At 44.0% G+C, this 24,582-nt stretch overlaps 2 protein-coding genes and 1 long non-coding RNA gene across 6 annotated transcripts in view; 1 reads left to right on the top strand and 2 right to left on the bottom strand.

Moving 5' to 3' along the window:
• The window catches only part of Shc4 (SHC (Src homology 2 domain containing) family, member 4), a 96,710-nt gene that overhangs the window by 27,102 nt on the left and 45,026 nt on the right, over window positions 1-24,582 (top strand). Inside the window, exons 2-4 of one of the 4 annotated variants that reach the window (NM_199022.2) lie at window positions 2,151-2,221; window positions 16,897-16,960; window positions 18,240-18,359. In NM_199022.2, the coding sequence (NP_950187.1) occupies window positions 2,151-2,221; window positions 16,897-16,960; window positions 18,240-18,359 (255 nt within the window). Of the gene's footprint in view, window positions 1-2,150; window positions 2,222-16,896; window positions 16,961-18,239; window positions 18,360-23,835; window positions 24,046-24,407; window positions 24,547-24,582 lie in introns of those variants that run through there. The other 3 variants (XM_006499656.4, XM_006499655.4, XM_006499657.4) reach the window with 3 other exon arrangements.
• On the bottom strand, window positions 1,771-5,236 carry Gm35231. The gene is made up of 3 exons (XR_374953.3): window positions 3,538-5,236; window positions 3,317-3,421; window positions 1,771-2,955 (listed from the first exon to the last, which is right to left on the bottom strand). It is a non-coding gene; the product is annotated as a predicted gene, 35231 (long non-coding RNA).
• Eid1 (EP300 interacting inhibitor of differentiation 1) lies at window positions 21,404-23,947 on the bottom strand. Its single transcript, NM_025613.3, has one exon. It carries the CDS (start codon window positions 23,853-23,855, stop codon window positions 23,376-23,378), a length of 480 nt encoding a protein of 159 aa, NP_079889.2. The 5' UTR covers window positions 23,856-23,947; the 3' UTR covers window positions 21,404-23,375.

Here is a 24,582-nt window from a genome sequence, read left to right as displayed (position 1 = left end):
AACCTATTCCACTTCAGCACCAAGCAGGCATCCTGGAGAATTGGAATCGTGGCCCAGACCTGCTTCCCAACTTGTGTATAGATTCCATTCTTCCTCAGAATTGTGTGTAGGAGATGGGGTGAATGAGCCGAGCTCTGAGGTGAGGAGGTCAGAGAGGACCATGTAGTCAGAGCAGCCAGTGAGGACTCTCAGGCAGGCCTTTCCATCAGCCTCATTGTGGAGTGTGGACCCCAGCATTCTCCACCCAGCTTCCCATTTCTAGTAAGTCTAGAAGTCTCAGTCAGTCCCAGTCTCCAGACATTTCACTTTCCCACAGTGCCTGGGCTTTAGGGGTTAAGAACTAAGTATACAGGATTTTTTTTGTGTCCGTATCAGACATCCCATGAGGAATATGACTAGTGGGGTCTGGGTGAGAATGTCTCTCCCACACCAGAGTTATGGCAGCAACTGAACACTAAGCCAATTTGGGGCTGAGACATCTATAGACTCCACTCAGAAATACTACAAAAAGAGATCTGGGAAGTGCCTCCTCCTCTTCCCATCACCAAGGGAGGCTGGATGGCTTCCAGAGGACAGCAAAACAGGAAGTGTCTCATTTCTGCAGACCCAAGAGCCTTTCATTCACACCACATGGCCCTCACACTGTTCCAAAGCAATTTTCCGTGTAGCGCCCTCCATTCTCCAGAGTCAATGGCTGCTCTGTGGATCCCACAGCCTCACCTGCAGAGATGCTTAGAAAGCTGTGTCTGTGTCCTTCCCCTTGTCCCTCCCTTTGCTTTGTCCTGCTTTATTCTCTTGGGGACACTGAATTACATTGTCAGCTGTCAGCCTGTTACTTCCTGGCTCTCTAACCAGTGCCTTGCAGTCAATGGGCACCAAAGCAATTCCTAACCTTTTCCTGGCCCTCTTGGCCGTGTTAATGATACTCCTGGTTCCTCTGTGCCCTGGCTGGAAGTGGCTGAGTTATTCTTGACTCACTGTACTACATACTCTATGGTCCAAATTAAACTGCTGAGTCCTGTCTAGATTTTTCTGTGATGTCACTTGAATCTGTCTACTCCTCATTGGGACCATCCCTCCTCCGAGTGAGCCAGTGTTACTTCCCTACTGCATACTCTCACTGTTAAAACCCACCCACCTTCACACTGATTCAAGCTTCTTTACCTTCACCCCTGATTTGGCCTTTTTTGCTTTAGAAGTCACAACTCCTTTTCCAGTACTCTCTGTTCAAGATAAATGCTAAACCTACCAAGCCCTGTTTTGGAAGCTTTCTTTCCTCTTTTCTCTTTCTGCTTTCTTTCCTCTTTTCTCTTTCTTTCTTTCTTTCTTTCTCTCTCTCTCTCTCTCTCTCTCTCTCTCTCTCTCTCTCTCTCCCTCCCTCCCTCCCTCCCTCCCTCCCCCCCCCCTCTCTCTCTCTCTCTCTCTTTCTTTCTTTCTTTCTTTCTTTCTTTCTTTCTTTCTTTCTTTCTTTCTTTCTTTCTTTCTCTCTCTCTTCCTTCCTTCCTTCCTTTTTTCTTTTTCTTTTCTTTCTTTTTTTTTAACTACAGTGATCTTATAAAAGATGACAAGACCTCCTCAATGTTACTAAATTCTGTCTTTTGTGCAATTATATGCTTGTCCTGGCACTTAGGAGATTGGAGAGTCCTGTGTTATTTGTCTCTTGTTTATTTTTTGCTTCCTCTGACATTTGTACAGTTATGCCTACTAAGCATTGTCCTAAAAGCTTTCCATATGTGAAATAATTTAGCTCTCACAGCAATTCTAATTGAATTTTTATTTTTACCAAGGACAAAACCAATGTGGAAAAGTTGGGTCACTAGCTGGAGCTTTAAAATGAAGATGTGGCAAGGCCAGTATGTGGGTCTGCACAATGCATAGTGTGAAGACCTCAGATCCACACTCCCAACCTCTGAGATCAGGATCATTCCTGTCGTCTGCAGTCCCAATACTTGAGTTTGTATTTAGTGTATTTTATAGCCAAAGGGGTGTGTGTGCACATTGGTGGTCAGTGATACCGACACAGGTGGTGTGCACACATGTAGCTGCTCTCTGGGGCCAACTGTGGGTGTTGCCCAAGAAGTCACTGAGCAGCTCAGAGGTGTCACTTCTGTATCTGTGACCTACTTCTTTGTCTTTTTTTTTTTTTCTAGTACATGGGCTGCATTGAAGTGCTGCAATCAATGAGGTCACTGGATTTTGGAATGAGAACCCAAGTTACAAGGTAAGAGATTCAAACTGGAAGGCCTTTAAGGGGCTGCAGTTTAAAATCTCCCAAGGGTCTCTTAGGGAGTCTGCAAAGTCACCAATGTGGCTAGAAGGGAAGGATGCCCCACTAGCCTTGATGACTGGCTTTATCTCCTTATTCGAAAGCTTCAAACCTGTGTGCAAAAGCTTTGGTGTTATATATGAAGACTTACAAAATGGTTCGTGGTTCAGTCTACATAAATAACCGTTTTCCCAGGTACCAATGTGTTTAAAGGTGTGCCTAGAAGTAAGGTATTAAGTGTCTCCAACGCATCAACAAGATCGCACAAAATAAGACCAAGCAAGAACTTGCAACATCATCAAGGCCAGGCTACCCTGTTCATCTAAGCTCTGACACAAGACCCTGTCTGTGTAGCCCTCCATTTTGTACAATGACGTGGGTGGACCTCTGCCCAGAGTCACTCCGTGTAGCTTAGTTTAAGAGACCAGAGTCCTTGTAATGCTGGACTCAAATCCCGAGCCCCAGTACAAGGTGTGTTTTGTTAGGGTCAACTTTAAAACCAGAAGAGCTAAGTGACACCAGCTGCTGGGAAAGCTGTGCCGGGAGGGAGATGGCGAGGGAGATGAGGTGAGGGAGGCAACGGCTTGATAGATGGCTCAGGATAAAGGCTCAGCATCTGTTGAACACGGTGCCAAGTGTACCTCAGAGACTTGCCACAGCTCCCATCTGGATCTGTGACGGTGAGCCACCTGTTTAAAGATGAATGTTCTCATTACCCAGAGGGAATAACCTTTCTTGATGCTCACCTCGTGCAACTCTAGATGTAGAAAGGTCCATTATCCTGAAACCTGAGAAAAAAGACCTTCTCCCCATCTAGGAGATTTGCAGTATACGATAATGTGTTAATTCCTGTGCTGTGGCTTTTTTGTTTTGTTTTGTTTTGAAAAACTTATCCCAAAATGTTCTTAGGTTATTCAGGCACAAATAGGTTTTTGATATAACAAAATGTCCCATATATCCCCAGGCTTCCAGGAAATGCGGAGGAGGGCATGTTGAGTTGGGCTCTGCCTTAGGAAACATTCAATTCTGCCTTTCCAAATTTCTCCTCACCCATCGTTGGTATCCCATTTAGAACCGTGCTTGGTCGCAACTGCACAGATGTCACAGGAAGAAAATGAAAGGAGCTGAATGCAGAGATGTGCAATCTCTCAAGCGCTGTAACAAGCATATAAAAGCACAAAACATAGAAGTTAGTAGCATCAGGGAAGATATCTTGTCACCTTTTGTGAGATGTCAAGCAAATGATGTATAATTGTGTTCATAATACCTACCTCAGTCCCTGGACCACAGAAGAGGCTTGGTGGATATTCATTGGCTGAATGTGTGCTGGCTGCAGTTCCAGTGTCCAGTGGAGGTAGCCGCAGAATTTCTCCTCGTTCATAGCCTGCTTTTCACATTCTTATGCCCTTTGGGCCATCCTCCAAATGACACAGATTCTACACAGACTACTTTCTTCCTGGTTAACCTATTTAGGCTTCATCTAGAGGACCCCGCATCCGAGAAAACCCTTCCTGTGATCCTTCCTACAGCTGCCAGGAAAAGGGTTGATCTGCGGTTACCTGGGGTGGGTGGTCAGGACAAAACAATGATCCCACCTGAGCGCTACAGTCTGAAAGCCTCCACATTAATACATTGACGCTTATTCGCTAGTGTGAGAGTGTTAAGAGATGGTGCCTTTTGGAGGTGATTAAGTCACAAAGACAGAGCTTTTCTTGTACATGAAATTATTGGCCTTTTCAAAAAGGGGCTACTGGCCTCTTCTTCCACATGAAGATAGAGCAAGGGGTTCTCTACTGTGAAAGGAGACATTGCCAGAACTGAGTCTGCCAGTGTGTTCATCTTGGACTTCCCAGCTCCCAGGACCATAAGAAATTCATTACAATGAGAAATTCATAAATTTCTCTGTTTCTGTATTTGTTATAGAAGCAGGAGCTCCAGACGGAGACAGATAGGTTACTTTCTGTTCACCTGTCTGTTTACACACAGGCTCCTTGCTTCATCGGAGCATTTATAAAGAGCCTATTTAGTGCCCCAAACTGCTTAAGCATTATGGGTCCTGCATGAGTAAGACAAGGGCCTGCTCACATGGAACTTAACATTCGAGGTGGGAAACAGACTATTCAAGGGATGTAACTATATGACAAGCTTGCAGATAGCAACCAGTTCTATTGCTCTGACAATAGTGCTCAGGAGACCGACCTGTAAGCAGAGCACTTCCACACTTTATTGTTTGTACTTATACAGATACCAAATAGTTATTAGAACATTAAGAAACACATGAAAGGAAAGACAGCTTACAATTCCACCCAGGTGATATCTGTCATTTTCTGTTCAGAAAATCTTTTTAAGCCTTTTCTTCTACACATGAGATTACAGAAATATAGATATATTGTATAATATCTCTACCACACTAAAATTTTTCCTAGAGTTCCACTTTTTTATTGTAGTTAAATATATAAAACAAATGTACTATTTTAACCATTTTTTTTAAAGTTCAGGAAGTGTATCTTGATTCACACTGTTGTATAATCACCACCGGCATCCACCCCCAGAATGGATTCATCTCCTCAGACTAACATCCTGTACCCATTAAACACTCGCTCCTGACTGGCTTCCTCTCTACCCCCACAGTCTCTGCTAACTACTTTACAGTTTTCTGTCTCTGTAATCTTGACTAGTTCAAAGAGTTAAATGTTTGGAAAGTTTTTGATTTGTATTGGTAGTGTGCAAACAGTAGTATAGTTTATACTCTTACTTACTATATATATATATCCCAAGGGCTGGTTCCTACTTGGTCTAATATGTATAAGACCCTGAATTTTATTTCCAGTACTACCAAAACAAATAAACAGACAGACAGACAAAACAAAGAAACAAAGTGAAAGAAAGAAAGCATTCACATCACCATCATCACCAACAACAAACTTCATAATAACAACCCTGGGGAGGCAATCCAATCTCTGTGAATTCAAGGGCAGCCTGGTCTACCTGGTGAGACCCTGTGTAAAAAAAAAAAAAGTTTGAAAAATATTTTTACATTTTCTCCAGAAGAGATCACATTTTTGCCGATAGTAATGTCAACGTTTTTGAAAAATCTCTCTGAAAATGCAAGTCTTGTTGAGATATTGTTTATGTGGATATAAGCTTGGGTATTAGTATATAGTAATAGATTTACTCAGTGCATCACTTGCATGGTAATATTTTACCGTAGTCCAGAAACTTTCTGTTAGGTTCCCTTTTCCCTTGGACATTGACTCGTCCGGCTAGTCTGGAAGTCTCGTCAAGCCCCTGAGCCATGGTTTCTCCCATAGGGTTAGAATAAGATACTGGTTCCCTTTGTCTGCAGCATTCCCTCCCCCCACCCTGCTCTTGAGTGCTTGCTCACTCATCTCTTTTCTCCTTTATTTTTTTGCCTTCTTTCCTTGATTTTCTTTGTCTTGATGTCTGTGTCTGTGTCCCATGTGCAATGCCTGATGCTAGTGGAGCCGAAGACGATCAAATCCCTTGGGACTGGCGTTACAGATAGTTGTGAACTACCATGTGGGTGCTTGGAATAGAACCAGAGTCCTCTGAAAGAGCAGCCATTGTGCTTAATCACTGAGCCATCTCTCCATTCCCATTCTTCTAATTCTTATCCTGGGGCTTCCATCCCTGATGCTGGCCCAGATCTCAGTTGTTAGAAAGAGAAGATTTACAAGAAAGCTGAGGAAGCAGGCATTTCCTGCTAGATTGGCTTTCATCCCTAAGAACAAAACTTGATATTTTGTGTTTAAAGGAAATTGCAGAGGCCTTGCATCTTAGTTACTGTACTGTTGCTGTGAAGAGACACCAAGGCTATGAACTTATAAAAGGAAGCATTTGATTGGGAGCTTGCTTAGAGTGTCAGGGTAAGTCCATGACCATCATGACAGAGAACAAGACAGTAAGCAGAAAGAAACAGTGGCTGAGGTCTCACATCTTAGCCTCAATTTATCTGCCCCTCACCCCCAGAGAGGCTGAGCCTGAGCCTGGAATGAGCTTTTGGAACCTCGAAGCCAGCCCCCAGTGACCCACCTCCTCCAAGGTCACACCTCCCAATCTTTTCCAAACAGTCCTACTAACTATGGACCAAACATTCAACTATATGAGCCCATGGGGGTCAATCTCATTCAAACCACCACACCACGTTTGGTTCATCATCATGGTACAAAATAACCCCAAGATGCAAGGCCTCTACCCCCGTGGGTCACGGCCCTTTCCTTCCCGAATTTGTAATTCATATTTGAGAATCTAACCAGCTAGGCTAAGCCAACAACACAGGATCAGCCTACTTTGTTGCTCAGGGGGCAGCAAGTAGGTAATGGCTCACAGTGAAGGACATCAATTACAGAGGGTTCTCCGAGGGAAATGGAGAGCTACCATTTTATTGTTCCAGAACAGTGAGCCTGCAAGCTCGACTTGCTGTCTTGAAAACTTTGATACTTTGACTTCAGTGACTCGTTAAAGGCAGTTCTTCAGAAACAAATCTCTGTGTGCGTTTTGCTGTGAATTAAACCCCTGGATCTGGGCAAACAAAGCACAGGTTTAGCCACTGAGGCACATGGCTAACAGGCTAGCTCCCGAGCTCCTATTTGGACCTATCAAGGCACTTCCTTAGCCACTATTCTTGGGTTTGAGGGGTCTCTTCCTTAGTGTGGGGCCACCCATATGACGGATAGATGTCTTAGTTACCATTTTGTTGCTATGAAGAGACAGGATGGGTGAGGAAACTTAGAAAAGAAGACATTTAATTGGGGGCTTGTATAGAGTTTCAGAGAGTTAGGCCATGACCATGGCGGGGAGGATGGCAACACAGGCAGACAGGAATGATGCTGGAGCAGTAGCTGACAGCTTGCGTTAGATCTGTAAGTTAGAGACAGAGTGAGACACTGGGCCAGGTATGAGCTTCTGAAACCTCAGAGCCCACCCCCAGTGACACGCCTCCTCCCACAAGGCCACACCCCCTAATCCTTCCAAACAGTTCCACCAATTAGGGACCAAGCACTCAAATGTATGAGCCTATGGGATCCATGCTCGTTTGAACTATCGGTAAATATTGATTGGTTTTTGGTAATGTGACTGTGAAATTCTTCAAATCTTCATGCTCATTCATGGTTAGGAAAAGGTAAAAAAGGTAAAGAGAACCCAAGACATGGGTCTGGACTCTTGAAGTGAGCCAGCGTTCTAGAAATTGCCCTGGGGAATTGCTCAGGCACCTGATTGCTCGACAGAGTATTTGGCCTATCAATACTGTGCATATGTATTTTGGCACAAAGGATTCCCAGTCTAGTTTAATAGGCTTGAGGTCTGGAAAGGTGGCTGTGAGCAAGAGAGCAATTTCTCAGTGTGACAGGCTATGCCCGATGTCTTTCTAAGGGAAGGGACCAGATGTGGTGTCCAGTTATCAAGCAGTGGGCAGAAATTTATCATTAATTAGTAGATACTATCATCGGCATTTTCACCATAGAAACTCTAACACTCATAAGCTAAATGTTACTGTGCATCGTGTTACCCGTGGCACTAAGGAGTTTCCCAAGGTCAGCTCACATGTCAGTAAATGGTAGTTATGGAAACCAGGTCTGCTCACTCTTCACCTCCGAGGGAGAACATTTTAAGGGACAAATCTTAGGAAAATGTTAAAAGCCAGAAGTGACAGAGTAACAAGACATGTAATTCCCAGTTGGAATTGGGCCTGGCTTTCAAATGTCAGACTCAGTTAAGTGTGAGCTCGCTCTAAAACATCTTCGCAAGGCCTGTAGATCCGCAGCCAACAATATTTAGTGTTCTTTTCTCATGTCAACTAAAGAGAGGGAAAATTAGGCTTAGACACATATTCTATGTAGACCAGGCTAACCTTGAACTCAGAGATCCGCCTGCCTCTTCCTTCCAAATGCTGGTATTAAAGTCATGAGCCACCACCATCTGGCCACATAAAAGAGTTTGTTAGAAATGGATTGTTGGAGCATGCCCCTGAAAGTTTTGACTCCGGTCTTTGCAGGCCTAAGGTCCTGGTGACATCATACTACTGGTTCAGGGACCACACTTTGAGAGCTAGATGCAAAGGACACTGCCAATTTGGTGATTTGAAAATGAGGTCACCAGTTAGGTGTCTGTCACATAGAAAGCCTTTATTTTTGGATGGGTGCATGTGGTATAGTTTAACGAAGGTTAGTGGATACTAGATCCCATCCTACACCCCAAAAAGTCTCCTCCTCTATCAGTCCACAAAGCAAACAAACAAAGAACAGGATGAGAAATGGAGACATGGCTCCATGAGTTTCTCTAGTAGAGGATGTGGGTTTGGCTACTAGCATCCATACAGGTCACTGTCACCACATAACCATTCATAATTCCAGTTCCAGGGAACCCAACACTCTGTTCTGACCTTTGTGGGCTAAATTTAACCTCCTGCCTGATTTTTATCTTGCCACCTTCTTAGCCCAGAATGCTTTGAATACTTTTAACTAGTTTGAAAGAAATCAAAAGAAAATTATTTTGTGCTATGTAGAAATTAAATCTAAATCTAAATACCAGTGTCCATGAGTACTATTGGCGTTAATAACCATTCCTGCTTGTTTGCATGTTGTTTGTGCCTTTATACTGTATACACTTTATATATATTGCTTATGGCTGTTTTTAAAGCTGTAATGGCAGAACGGTGACAGACTGTATAGACTTGAGAAGCCTAAAATATTTACCATCTGGACTTTTTCAGAAAAGATTTTTAGACTGCTGCTCTTGAATGCTCCTCTACTAAGGCTCAGTTAGAAGTACTTGCAAGAAGGTTGGAAACTTGTAGACCCATAATAGAGAAACTGAGGCAGGAACATTAAGAATTCACATTTATCCTCAACTATAGCTGAGTCTAACTGATAGTTTGAGTGCAGCTTTGGCTACATAAGATCCTATCTCAAATACAAAGAATCAAACCAAAACCTCACAGGCCTAAGATCTAGCCTGCACTAACTAAATGAGAACGCCAGAAGTTGAGATGTCTGCAACGTGTGCTAACATTCCTTGGTGTTTCTGCTCTGCACAACCAAGGCTGAGAGATGGGGCTTAGAGCCTACAAGCATTTGGAGGGGCAGATGGAGGCCTCTCTGCCCCCAAGCTGCTTGGTAAAAGAGAGAATTCAGGTCACCGTTACCACCTGTGTGTGACAGGGTGATGAGACCAAAGAGGTTCAGACGTAAAAAGATATCCCTCTCCCTAAGCAGGCTGGGAAAAGCTAGAGGGAGAATCATGCCAAATATCTGTCCTAAATTACAGAGTAAGTGAATTGAAAACAAGTTTTCTCCACAATGGACTATCATTAAATGTACAGACAGTACAGCCCTCCCTACCCTAGCCTCCAGAACAGGTGTCCTAATTCCTTCACACCCACAAACACAGGCATTTGGTCAAATCTGGAGGGCTGAACCGTCACCCTGTGCAGTGTGGCCAAGGGAAGGTTTAACCAGCCATGCCATGAGATGCCATTTGAAGCCACTCACTCAGCTTCTTAAGCTGCAGGTTGCTAGGCCCCAGCCCAGATGTGCAAAGCCAGTGTCTTTGAATAGTTCCTGACATCTGCACTTGAACCAGCTACCAGTGCTTCTCAGCTCAGTCACAGCTCACCCAAATGGCTATGGTACCAGTTCTTAACAGACTTGTGAATCAAGATTGTACTCCACTATTCACCATTGTGGGCTTAACCAGCCAGACCAGTTAGCAACTCCTCTCAGGGCTATCTATATACACATTGAAATGATGGCCCTCCCACGTGATGTCCACATGACATTAACATGATGTCCATGGCAGATCTGCCAACTGAACTTCGGGAGAGCTCATTCTTTGAAAGGGAAGATGTAACAAAAGCTATGCACTCATTCCATTGGTTAGTATCTCTAAATATTACAGATATCTCTATGATAAACTGTTCAAAGTGAGATTAATTGGGGCCCAATCTTTCTTCTTTGAAGATCGGCCTAGTTTTTAGAAGCACATATTTATCGTTTATAACAAATTGAGATAAATAAAGTGACTGGCTGAATTAGTGGACCTTACTTTTAAAAATTAAGCTATTGCCTTCCTCTCTTTCTGCAGAGCTAGGAAACAAACCTGTGCCTCCTACATGCAAGGCCAATACTTTGACACTGGAACACCTGGAGCCCAGGGAACATGATGCCAACAGCCACACAGCAAGTCAATGCAATCTTTAACTCCAAACCCCAAAGATTTATAATACATTACATGTTTGATTTAAAGCAGACTTGTTTTAAGGAAACCCAGGATACCCCAAAGTAAAGAGAAACTCTTTAGGATTGAACCAGTTCTATTTCTTTCTTGCCACGTTCACAGGGCTTAAGCATTTGCACACCCCCATGAGCCACCAGTTTGTGGGTGTAAGTTTTCAAATACTGAGTCACATGTCTCTCATACAAGAAATCATGGTGAAGGGGTGCCGGAAATCATAAGTATTCTATCAATTTGAGAGACTTGGGGAAATGTGTTAGTAGAGAATGATTTTCCATTGAGTTCTAGTGTGTGGTTCATGGGTCCACATTTGCATCTGAGCCTAAAGAAAAGCCCAGTGTAGACAGAGCAACCCATGTACAATAAGCTGGGTCAGGTTGCTAAAGCGCTTTGGAGTCAGATTTAAGCATAATTCAATTTAAGCGGACAGAGTGGGGCGATAAGTCAGTGTGAGTAAGGGCTGGGCATACTGACAGACAGGCTTTATTTGACTGAGCTCAGACCAGAGAGGCTGGTTCTAAAGTGAAAGGGTGTATTTTAAGAGCTGGGTGTACCTTCCTTGGGCACTGGCGATTCCCGTTGATAACAGCTCAGAGGGAGTGTGAAGCCATCCACTGTTCTCCAGTCTGTGGCCCTGACTGCAGTCATTGTGTTCTTATCGCCTGTGAAGGCGAGCTTGGGTCTAATGTGTCCTGTCTGAGGGCTTTTCACAGCCAGTCTTTCTTTTCGCCAAGCTGAACAAAAATGAACACATAGGTCACCAAGTCTTGATCTTTTGTAGGAAAAGATTTCCCCAGGACGATCCCTATAGTTTAAGGAGGCATGGATGCAAGCATCATTGCATGAAGGCAGAAGAGAGACAGCCAGTCATTGTTTAAGGATTCTCTTCAGCAAGCAAAGGCAGGGAATTCCCCTGGGAATTACAGGCAATTTCTCTTGAGCATTTTTGACAATAATCTGGAAAGCCTTTTGCTATGATTGAAACTTGAGTCTCATGTCTGTTTGCCTGGACAAAACTGAGGTGGGCAGGGAGAGTAGAGAGTCAGTCAGTCTCTCTCTCTCTCTCACCAGGAGGTGAAGAATCTTGATGTCTACTGGGCTTCTTTCCTGGGTCCCCCCACTTCAGGATTTCTTATTTCCTGAAGAAGTGCATTTTCACCAGGCAAAAGCTTTGCTCGGTGGCACCTCCCCCACAGAGCGTGCTGCAGTGTCTGGGACTTTGTGCTCTGTCTCCCAAACTTGAAAGGCGGGCTGGGAGGGAAACTGCTAGGCAACATGGCTTCCACAGGAGGACAACTGTTTACGGGCTAAAGACATAGGCAAAAAACTGACTGAAGTCCTGCAGTGGTCAGGGTTCTGTAAAGAAAGATGGCTTTGTTTGGATGGTTAGTTTGGACTTTGCAGAGATAGGCAAAATTTCTTTTTTTGTCTTTTGGCGTGGGCGGGGTTTTGCAGCCTCCACAGTAAACCTTCAGCTGTGTTCTCATTTGCTGACATCAGTCCGCTCTGTCTTTCCCTCTCACGTGGAGAGTCAATGAACAAAGTGGCCACTGTTGATGCTGTGGTCAGAGTCAGGCTCTCTCAATCTCTCTCTCTCTCTCTCTCTCTCTCTCTCTCTCTCTCTCTCTCTCTCTCTCTCTGTGTGTGTGTGTGTGTGTGTGTGTGTGTGTGTGTGTGTGTGTGTGTGTGTGTGTCTACCAACTCCAAAAGCCCTGTGCAGAAAAGCTGGCTGGGGTATGCAGGCTGATGCAGCCTGGCACTCTGGGCCCTGGGAGAGATCCCTTCCTGTCCCCTCCACCTGTTCACAGTCTGTGCCTTGGGCTCAGGGTGTGGCTGAGGCTCCCAAAGTCACAAGAGTCATGCTTGTCCTTGACTGTGTTGCAGTTGGCTACTTGGTCCCCTTCTCAGGGACAGAAAAGATCTTTGTGGAAAAGGCAACAAAATGCAGGCGCCTTTGGATCCCGTGACTGCAATTCTGGGTTTGTCAACACAGATAGCGGCAAAGAAAGCAGACATGGGAGAGATTATTTGGAAGCAGTTTCTAAAGTGTTTTCTGGAAGGTCAGGGTGGGAAGCAGAACTTTTAAAATTGAATAGTTTGTACAACAGGTGTGCTTAGGGAGAGACAGCCCATGGTTCATATTAGAGTCTCAAATCCAAGGTGTGTGTGTGTGTGTGTGTGTGTGTGTGTGTGTGTGTGAGTGAGGGAGAGGGAGAGGGAGAGGGAGAGGGAGAGAGAATAGCCCAGCCTGGCTTTGAAGTTTCAGCAATCCCCCTGCCTCTGCCTCATGAGTGCTGAAGTAGGTGCCGTCATCACACACATTCACAAAGAAGTCTTCCTCAAAACAAGCTTACAGGTGCAGACAGAGAGGTTCCTTATTATTTTGAGGGCAGTGACCTCACGGGGCTGACGTCATGTGACTGCACCTTGCACAAGTGCAGCTACCAGGGCTAGGAGGCCACGAGTCGCTCTTGACAGCCTGTACTGAGAAGACCTCTGCGCCATTTCCCCTTAACAATTTCTCACAGCCTTGCTGCTGTGGCCTCATCTCTCTGTTCAGGGTATTTGCAAGAAGGAACACCCAACACATGCTGCCCCAGCCTCAGAGCTGGAGGCTCCCGTCTCCTGTGTCCTCGCTGCCAAGTGTGGGTTGGGATTTGTGCCCTGTCTCTGGCATCAATTGCTGCCTTATTAGAAGATGGTAAAATCTGAATTTGTTCAAGTTCAGATTCCCCTTTACAAAATGGAACCAAATACTTGCCTTGAAATAGTCTTGGTGGCTGAAGCTGCTGATGTACACAGAGACCAGATCAGAGAGGGACCAGCAAAACAACCCTGGCCAAGGGGGTCAGTTCATTAACCCCAGCATTCTGGAGAGTCAGACATTCAGAGCCAGCCCGAGCTACACAGTGAGACCTTGTCTCAACAAACAACAAAACAAGCAACAGCCAGCAAAAACACTTAAAAAAGATTGTTTATCCAACCAACTTCACATAGAAGTAAAACGTTATTTATATCGTTTATGTTTCAATGCAATAGAGTCAGAAGCAAGAAATAATGATGCAAGGCTAGAGAGCTGGCTTAACTGGCTTAGAGTGAGCACTTACTGCTTTATTAGAGGATCTGGGTTCTGTTCCCAGCACACACACGGCACCTCATAACTGCCTGTAACTCCACTTCCAGGGGACCTGATGCTGTCCTTCTTCTGACCTCTGTGAACTTCTGCACAAAGGTGGGATCCATACACACTCAGTCTCACACATACCCAAAAAATAAAATAAATAATAAAAATGTAAAAGAAAGACATAATAAATAACAAGCCACAAACACCAATAAACAACCTAAGGTAGTGTTTATAAGCTGGTTTGGGTTTTTTTGGGAGACAATGTGGCTATGTAGCCCAGGCTGGCTGTGAACTCCCAACTTTCTGTCTCAGTGACCAAGCGCTGGGTTCACAGGCTGAAAGCCCAGTCATATAACTTCATAAGCGCTTTCTGAGGTGCAGTTTGGACATGATGGATGCAACCAGCATGTCACAATCGAATGTCTGAATGTCACCAGCATGTCAGATTTGAACGTCTACCTTTTCCCCCACTGCCTTCTACAGATCTAGTATTTCTGTAGTTTGCACATGAAACATCTCAAATCACTGTATCTAGCCTTTACATTTTATCTATCACTTAATTGTGGGTCAGTGTTTTCACTCTAAAACGAAAAGTGTTTTTTTTATGTTCACAGAGAATTCAACTATTTCAATCATGTTCTCTCCCATAAAACACTTGGTAAACTTCATGTTTGTTATTTTAAAATGCTTTACACTTATTATGATTTACTGTGTATTTGTGTGGAGGCATGCATGCCATGGTGCACTAGTGGGGTCAGAGGACAACTTTCAGGGTCAGTTCTCTACTTCCAACCTGTGGATCCCAGGGACTGAACTCAGAGCATAAGGCTAGGCAGTAAATGTCTTTCCTAAGTCACCTCACAGACCCAATATTTGTTACACTTTATCAAATGACAACTTAGAATAGGAATGTCCTTAACAATGGATAAATATGTTACTCAAATTTCTCATTTTTCAAAAAAATTGATTTTGTATTTTCTTGTTTTCTAATTTAAATGTGCATGAGATATCTTGTCATTTTTAATTTTCAATTTTAAAATCAGAATGAATATGAACCTCCCCCTCCCCCTTTTGGGTTATTCGACACAGTGTCTTGCTATGTAGCTCAGGCTGGCCAAGAGTTGAAGACCTTCCTGTCTTAGTCTCTTGAATGCTTAGGCTATGAAGCTACCACACCCTGCTTTGTTTTTAAAGACTAAACTTTTCTGATGTTGTATAAGTGGTTTAATTCAGGGGATGGCTATTACGGCCCATCAGCCAGCTCTGTCCAGCTCATATTCCTAAAAATAAAATGTTATTGGCACGCAGACGAGTTCACTTGTTTATATATTGTCTCAGGCTGCTTTTCATTGGAACTAAACAGTAACACATTTGCTATCTGGCCTTTCGCAAAGCGTTTTGAACTGCTAATCTGTCTCAGCTGTTCACTGCTTTTTCCCACAGCGGGCTGTCGCACATGTGAGCTCTCTGCATCCAGTACTTCTTGTCTCTGCTCCGGCTTCTATGTCTGTCATTGCGGTGCCCACTCTGCCAGCATGGTTCACCTTGTGAGAGGGACCATTCCCTTCAAGTCAGATTCACAATGCTAATCTCCCTAGAATATACTAGAATATGCATGAGAATCAGAGTGTTTGGGAAAGCACTTTGTGAAACTACAAAATAATATATAAAGGCAGTGACTTCTAACATTAATAAGCAATTACTGTATGTAGCAGCATCAACATCCATCACTGTTTCTATTGTTATTTCGAACCACTTACCCAGCACTCTCATTGGCTCCCGGGAAGCAGGCGGTCTTCCATTTCTTATAATACTCTATTGAATTCTATCAATACATCATTGGAGCCTACACGAGTTATTTTTGCAGTACAATTTAGATCAATGGTAAGAATCTCATCAACTCAAATGATCATTTAAACGACTATAATATTAAACAACCGACCAAACAAAAGAGTTCAACCTTCCGCATTATCCTTCTGTTAAATGAGAGAACAAAGTTTGGAATATTGGGGAAACAATAAGTATGTCCTCCCTAGAGAATATACTAAACCAGAGAACAACGCTTTTCTTCGGCGAGTTGTCAACATAAGCAGTTATGTGGAAGGCGGAGATAATGCCTCGGCGCCGGGGAGGGGGGGGGGCGTGGGGGCGGTGGTGCGGGAGTTTCATTTACTCAGAGAAAAGCAGAGATTCTGAGCTGGAACATGTTATAAGAAATGATAGCCAGAATCTTTGGAAGTTCTGCCTACTCTTACAGAGTACTCTCTAGAACACTGAGCTAGAACCTGTCCCAACCATGGCTTTTTAGAAGCGTGTCTGCAGTGTTGCTCGGACGGCCCCTCCCTTTCTTTGAATCATTATAAAAATATGCCTAAAAGCTATAATACGCTATTGTGTGAACGTGTAGATGTGGTTTGTTCCTTTTAACAGCGATCGTCCCCCTTTGCGTTGTGAACGTGTGGGTGTTGCAAGCTTGGCTGGGTAAGGATGCTCAGTCCTGGCCCAGAGGCTTCTCCTCGCGACTGCCTTTCTGGAGAGGGGAGTGCGCACTCATTCAACACCTCCATTACCCAGCGACTCTTATTTATTAATAGTGCTGCCTGCTCCTCAGGAAGTACAGTATACAGTAAGGTCAGAAAATGAGCAGGAGAGAGAACTTGATATTGATTTTCTTCTGCTCTGTGAAATTACATGAAAGTTCAATGGCTTGCAGGAGTTGCCGGGTCAATAGAGCTCCATTTGAGACCACCTTGAAGTTCCGTGCTTTTCCCATCCCGTACAAGCTTCCTCTACTGTCAGATTCATTCATATTTAATTGCCTTTATTGGTGAAATAGTACAACCTCTATTCACAATGCCATGGTGAGGATTTTGCTCGGGGTAGAATTGTGATGTAGTTCCAGAAAAGAATGGTTTGCCCTTGCTTGTTAAAAATTGACAACTCGATGAAATAAATCTGAAAATCCAAAGGGAAAAACAAAACAAAACAAAACAAAAACAAACAAACAAAAAAACAAATCAATAAAGCGAATCACAGGACTCCCTGTAAGACAAATTTTCAGTATTAGAGTGTTGCTGATTTCTTCTGGGTTTGAACTACAGAAAAGCCAGGCATAGCACCTTGTAGTGTGGGTCTGAGAGAAAGCCATTAAGTCAGCCGCACCAATATCCCATCTGTACCTTCTGAGTACTGTTCTTGATCACTTACAGACTACAGGTAGAATGTTAAGACTCTCTATGGTTTCTGTCTTTAGGGAAGCAATAAGTCGCCTGTGTGAAGCTGTCCCCGGGGCCCATGGAGCCATTAAAAAACGAAAGGTGAATATCTACACGAGCTTCTCGCTTTCTGTCCCTTTAACTATGGCAAAATGGTATCAGAGTGATCATTCTATTCCTGGGCTTCTTTAATTTTTTTCATTTGTGACCCTTTTCTGCTTGAGAATTCTATGTATGTGTGTGCATATTTGAATGTGGATGCGGTTTTATGTGTATGCTCGTGGTGGTAGAGGCTCAGTCTCCCTTGACATACATTGATTGATTGATTGATTGATTGATTTAGGAGATGGTGTCTTTCACTGCCTTGGACTTGTCAAGTAGGCTAGGCTAGCTGGCCAGTGAATCCAAGGAATCTATCTGTCTCTGCCTTCCCAGTGTGTGTGTGTGTGTGTGTTTGGAGGGTCAAACTTGGGTCCTTGACACACACACACACACACACACACACACACACACACACACACACACAGAAACTAACAACAACAAAAATCTGATGACTTAAAATATATCCCTGGATCACATGGTGGAGGGATAGAATCAAATCCTGAAAGCCATCCTTTTACCTCCACATACCTGATGTGACATACACATGCCCGCACTCATAAACACATATACAATGACAATAATTTATGAAAACATTTATTAATGGTGAAAGCAAATTTGCATGCTAATGAGATGTGCTTATTTGTTTTTATATTAAAGAATTAAATTTGGGCTGGATATTTGATAATACAGGATTTGGACCATCTCATACATTTTTCAGATTTGATCAGCATTTTGTGATGTCCATGCTGAGAACTTCATCTAAATACATAGTACCAAGTGCCAGAAGTATGGCTACAGCTGTTTCAGAAATTGTTGAAAAATTTGACCTAATCTCAAGCCAAAATTCACTTAATGATATTTTATGAAACTCAAGTGAATGACTCAAATAACAATTTTCTCTCATACCCAGCACTGTAGTATAATACGGCACAAAGACATACTAATTTGAAGCCTATATCCTAAGGAATGCCAGTTGGGAAATATCAAGTCTTTTTCTTTTCTGTAGTCAAACCACAGTTTCATAAAGAGCAGAAAACTCTGTAAGTGTCCATAGCATAGCATCATCTTGAATCTGTGCCAAGATATTCCCTTCAGGCAGCATGTGTTGGTGTGGTGGGTTTTGATCCATGCGCTTCCATCTCCACAGGCCACATAAAGGACCAAGCTTTGATCAAGTCCTACCACTCAATAATTCCAACTCCTTTGGTTCATGTAAAATAAAACAGAGAGGAGGTGTTATACAACCATAACTTAGAGTGGTGTTTTGTTATTTTTAAAGGCTCCCGTTAAGTTCCTGACAACGGTTCTTGGCAAAAGCAATCTTCAGTTTTCAGGAATGAATATAAAACTGACTGTTTCAACAAGCAGCCTCACACTGATGAACCTTGACAACCAACAGGTAAGATAACCAATGATAACAGTTAAGCAGATCAGTGGTTTTCATGGAAGTCTGTGGATAATAAAGAGAATAACAGGAGAGAGTGTGTTTACAATTTAATAAGCCAAAAAGGGCAAATTTCCCAACATTGATGCACATCAGTAATTAGAATTCCTAACAGTGTTACTATTTCTAGAGAGTTAAACTGTTTACAAAACCACTTACTGTTCCTAATTGGCTCTGTATAAAGATCCAAGGATAAAAGGACATAGTTATTATTGTTTATCAATTAATATACATGATGTGCTCATTGGACTGGGGTATTCATATAAAGGACAAACAGCAAAGGTTGTGTTGGGTTAACTTATTGGGTGATAATGTTGTGAGAATTTCCTCTGGGAGTGGGGAACCGGGCAACATGTACCTCCCCTTCTCATAAGGTCCCAATGAAATGACAAACTGAAGTACAGTTTCAATAAAGTTCCTTGGAGACCTAATGAGCTTATCAGGCTTACTTACCAAGCATAGGTCAAAGGGTGACAGGTAGGAGCATAGATGGCCTTGAAACAGTCACACTGAAAAGTCTGCACCCAGGATGAATGATGATTCTTCTGTGGCTGTGAAGATGGAGCCCCTCCTCAGTCCTTCCCACCTTAGAGAGATCTAGCCACTATCTGAGGCCACATGCAATAAGGGCAGATTGCATTCAACTGGTTGGGAAGAGTGGCTCTATACTCTTCTGAGGGTGGGTCCTCCTTGCCCCTCCTTCTGAAGTAACATCAAGTCTTGTTGACTGATCTTTTGCAAATGGTTACAGCTGAACTCTTGAAGATGGAAACAGTTTGGCCCAAGAATAGTCCCAAACAAAAGCAGTTAACTGAAATTTGTGTAGAAAATGACATCATTTTCCTTCTTTCGTGGTTTATGATGCCACAGTCTGCCTGGCTTTGCCTGCAAACATTGTTCAGTACAGAATCACACTACTGCAACAAATGTAAAAGATTCACAGACACTGGGCTAAACATGTATGGGGACTATAGTGTAAGGTCCTTATGCCAGGTTATTTATACATGTTGGAGCCTGCCTGATGCTCTGCCTGTGTCTAATATGTAATAACTGATGCTGTTGAGGATAACTTTTATTATGGGGAGTGCTTTTCACCAAGGACTCCTGGATGGTTCAATCTCACCGGCAATGATAAAGCACTTAAGATATTTGAGACTTCATAGGGGCTTGCCACATGGTGACGGTTACCCTTCAGGTCTCATCAGTGACCTGTGGGTTACAGTACCTATCTGCAAGGCTTTTGGGTTTTGAATGCTGTGTTATGCTATTTAGACAGCTAAGTGAGGTAATGAACACAAATCACTTAGCACAGTGTTGGCAATATTGCTAATAGTGCCCAATGTTGTTCACTTATTCTTCTTCCAAGGCCTTCCCAGATCCATACCCAGCACTCAGGAGGACAAAAGCATAAAAAGTAAAATTGACAACAATCTTGCTTCTTCTTCTTCTTCTTCTTTTTTTTTTTCCTAACTTCAAAACCAGGGAAAAACACACTGCTCATTTAGCAGTATAAAATCCCTCAGAGGACACTGGTAAATATGAAACAACTCAAGCGTCCTGTCTAGTTGGATGTTGATTATTTATCCAAGTGTAGGTGATATCTATAGCGGGGATGATGGCTGCACAGCCTTTAGGAGCAAATGTAGAAGATACAACACAAGTAAATTCATCCATCCATCCATCCATCCTGACCTCAGAGTATCTGTATCTGTAAGCTGTGGTGCTGGTTTTACTTGCATATGGCACCATGGGGTCTCGCCGTGTTTAGGGATGACATCTTACTGAGCTACTCAAATTGTTCATTGTTTTTAGGAGGCAAAGCTGGAGATAAGACGACAGTCTCATGTGTAGAATCTAATAATCATTTTCTTTCTGTTTTTGAGACAGACTCTCTCTAAGTCCTGACTGTCCTGGAACTTGCAATGTAGATCAGACTAGCCTTGAACTCATAAAGACTAGCCTTGATCCTGCCCCCTAAGTGCTGGGATCAAGGGTATGTGCCACCATGTTCAGCTAATAATTGTTTCTTAAATGGCCCCTTCCATGGGGAGGGCTAAAATGACCTGGGGAGTGTAAAAGCAGTGGGGCTGAGGTGCACATGGTGGTGAGGCATCGTCTAGTCTGTTTCTGCTCCCCACTATCCTTTAACCTGAGGTGTGCTGTGTGACTTTTGCTCGGGAGATGTCAACAAACATCTGTTCACCCCACCTAAGGCACTGGGATGACAAACCAGTCAGTCCCACCCACACCTAGTTTTGTGAGCAGTGACTGATGAGACTACTTACAGGAGAATGGATGAGGGGTACTTACAGGTGCATGGATGACCCGAAAGGAAGCTGCATTGGGAGGCGGGGGTGGGGGTGGGGTGGGGAGTGTTCATCCAGCAAGGATGAGAACTCACAAAAGCCGCATCTCTGAGGCTTCCTCCAAAACTTGCCCTAGCTGGGCTTTTTAGAAATTCTCAGAGATGTCTTCTGAACTCCATGTGTACCATGGTATGAGCATGTGAAGTGCACACACACACACACACACACACACACACACACACATCTTAAAATAAAAATGCCAGGCATGTTGGCACATGCCTTAAATCCCAGCATGCAGGAGGCAGAACTCTGTGTGTATGAGCCCAGCCTGGTCTAGTTCTAGGACAGCTGGAGCTACATAGTGAGACCCTATCGCCACAAAACTAAAGATAAATACAAGAGGGTCCAGTGAGTAAAAGAGTTTACTACCACGCCTGATGACCTGTGTCTGATCCCTAGGCCCCACCCAAATGCTGGGAGAGAAGCAACTCCTGAAGGTTATTTTTTGCCCTTTGCTTACTGTGGCATGAATCTCCCAGATAGATAGATAGATAGATAGATAGATAGATAGATAGATAGATAGATAGATAGATAGATAAATGCAGAATAAAGGATACAAAGAAATACCAATGCATGGCTTCTCCTCTTAACTTCCACGATATACTTTGGTCCCCAAACACAAATACACTCAAATTTATGGATATTTGTATTATATTTCTGTGGAGATGTGAACAAAAGTCTATTTACAGCAGGTAAATACCAATAACAGATCAATAAATGATTCCCTCAAGTCCAACTAGTGAGGCAATTTATTGGGTGAGTAAAAAAGAGGGCTGAGGGGTTACCCATGGAAGTGTTTGTAGCGGCTCTATCTAAATGTCCTACCCTAACATGGGTGACAGCTTCCCAAACACGAGTCCCCACCTAACATCAGCCAACCTCCCACCTTTTGTGTTTTAGCACCTTCTGAAACCACATGTAACCGGGGCAAAATTATGTACAGGTGCTTTGGAGGTACAGGAGCAACTAAAATCCCAGGTGAGGGTCTAAAATTACTAACAGGCCTGCCCAATCTTGGGGGAGGTCTCTCTCCCTCCCTCCACCACATGGACCCCAGAGATCAAACTCAGGCCATCAGGCTTGGCTATATGGCAGAAGGTACCTTTACCCACTGAACCACCTCGGCAGCCTCTCAAACAAGATGACTGTAAAACCAACCAACCAACCCCACAGAAACCCAGGAGTTATCCTACTGTCTCAGCTCTGTTCTGTATTGGTTGCCATGGTGGCATCAGCAGGGACATCGTGCTAATACATCATTTTCTTCTCAAGGAACTTCAGCATCAATTAAGCCATAGCATCACATTCACAGAGCGGGTCTTCCAGAAAACTCTGAAATTTGCTTTAACATCCCAGAACCCATTTTTTGGATATTTGATACTGGTTTACATTGTAAGCATTGGATGTTTAAATATCAAGATGGAGGCGTGGCACACACAGCAAGAGAATCCTGTATAAAGCATGTATGCAAAGCTATTAGACAAAGCAAAATACACAGAACAAGAAAATTTATTATCGCCAATGCTGGTGCATAAAGATTAACAAGCATAATTAGAAGAAGGGAGGGGGAGGGGAAGAAAGAGGCAGAGAGGGAGAGAGAGAATATGAATATCAGACACCCAGGTGGACTTCTGGGTAGGTTTAAAACCTTCAAAGTTTGACAACATAATAGCTCATACATCTTTTTATAGATACAGGCAGGATTTCTTTTTACTTGACAATTTTAGCAAACAGTTCTTACAATATGAACTTCAGTTATAGTCTTACCATCTGTCAAGGTACAAAACAGCAAGTGAAATTTCCCTAGTATAAAAGGGTATTAGAAAGTTTGTCTTTGGGCTTTCCCATACATTTTATTTAATGCATGAACTTAAAACCTTAAAAAGACATCCTGTTTCTTTCTTTACTTTGAAAATCATTACAATGGGTTTTTCCAAATTAGAGGTCACAGTAGCTTTATAAATCATGAAGATACATGTGCAGTCAAAATTCCAGAAGCGTTTGTAACACATTTTAAGATGACAGCACACATGATAACACGTCTACATTTATACCCACATTTACTTGGACTACTCTGTGGGGTAGATGAATACTCAATCTTAAACCTCAAGTTTAGCTTTTGATAACTGATGTGTATAAATCACCAAAAAGAATTTGGAAAGTTTTTTTTTTTTTCAATAGCCTTTCAGTTCGAATTAAAGACATCTTGGAATGTATTTCCCCCCATTCTTTAATTAGATTCTTGTATTGGTAGTCACAATTTACTCTTCCAAACCATCTTTAAAAGCTTAACAGAGAAAGCTCTTCTCCAATGTAAGGAAAATCATCTCGATCAACAGTCTGAACCAGAGGTTTTTGCTGAGCCCCTGTGAGACCAAAGAGGAACGATTTGGTCTTTTTCTCCTCGCGATTCTCAGGTTTAACACTCCTCCTTCCTCGATTCTCCTTTTCCACAATGCATGGTCATTCACTGTCCCGTCTTCTATTCCGAGAAACAAAAACCAACTGTTTTTATTTTTTGCACAGAACTATTTGGAATGAACCCCAAAATAGCAGAATGTTGAATCTCTCCCTCTCAGGTAGTTTCCTCCTCTCTCGTCAGCATTTACTCTCGATCAATGATCTCATCACAACCGAGCTCTTCGGTCAGTCGATTGACAACCATCAGCGAAAACAGCTCTTCGATAAAAGCTAGCTGGTCGAAAGGGCTCTTCTCACACCGCGCCTGAAAGCCGCCATCCAGGGCATCTCCGGCTCGCGCGGTTCGCAGGAACACCTTGTTGGCTTCCTCCAGGGCGGCGGACACCCTGTGCATCGCGCCGCTCCAGCGCTCCTCTTCAGGGAACTCGTAGTCGTCCTCCCAGTCATCAAACTCGTCGCCTTCCAGGTCCGCGCCAGCCTCGGGGAACAGACCGCGCTGGGCGCGGGCGGCGGCCGGCCCGGCCTCCTCCTCCATGGGGCCCTCCTCCGGGGCCGGCCCGCGGGCCCCGCGGCCTACCTCCATATAGCCCTCGCCGGGCAGCACGTCCATCTGCAACTCGTTGCTTTCTTCGTACAGCTCGCAAAGCTCTGCCATCTCCGCCATGGTGGAAGCGACTCGACCAAGGTGGAAAAAAAAAAGGAACCTTTTGCAGAGACGGGCGCGCGAACGGGCGTGGTGCGCGTGCGCAGGCAAGAGGGCGTGCGTGGAGCGCGAGCTGGGGGGGGGGGGCGCGTGCGCAGGCGAGTGGGCATGCGTGATGCGCGTGCGGAGCACGTTTCACGTGCGCAAACGGGTAGGCGGGCGTGGTGCGCGTGCCAGCATGGCGTGCGTGTGCTGGCGAGTAGGCCGCTTGGTCCACGGGGGGGGGGGGGGGCGTGGTGCGCGGGCGCGGGCGCGGGCGCGAGCTCTTCCCTTCCCACCCCTCACCCCCTATGTTTCCCGGACTCCCACCTCACCCTCACACCCACTCAGGACCCGCGATGCTTCCGCTGGTGACCCACCTGGAGACCAGCTCTAAGTTCCTTGCCAAGTGCTTGCTTTGCCTAGATGGAAAGCCCTGGCCTTCTGTCACAGATGCCATCTCTCCTCCACCTCCCTGCCTCCCCAGCGTTCCTGTGATCAGCATGTCCATTACCTCTCACCATTTCAAATCCCACTAGTCCCGTCCTGCGCACTGAGAAAATTTAACTTTTCGGTTTTTTTCTTCTGAATTTATTGAAGTTGACCTAACCAAAGATAAATTGTGTGTATGTCCACACGTATATACCATGGGGAAACTAAACCACATACATGTGTGAGTACTAGGATAAAGAAAGGTGGAAAATAGGCT

Source organism: Mus musculus, chromosome 2 (assembly GCF_000001635.26).
Source record: "Mus musculus strain C57BL/6J chromosome 2, GRCm38.p6 C57BL/6J".
Lineage (NCBI taxonomy): Eukaryota > Metazoa > Chordata > Mammalia > Rodentia > Muridae > Mus > Mus musculus.
The sequence above is the reverse complement of the archived record's forward strand: the minus strand, read 5'-3'. Positions and strand labels throughout refer to the sequence as shown.

Coding starts and splice junctions, on each gene's coding strand:
- Eid1 (NM_025613.3), bottom strand. CDS start 23,855: ATGGCGGAGATGGCAGAGCTTTGCGAGCTGTACGAAGAAAGCAACGAG.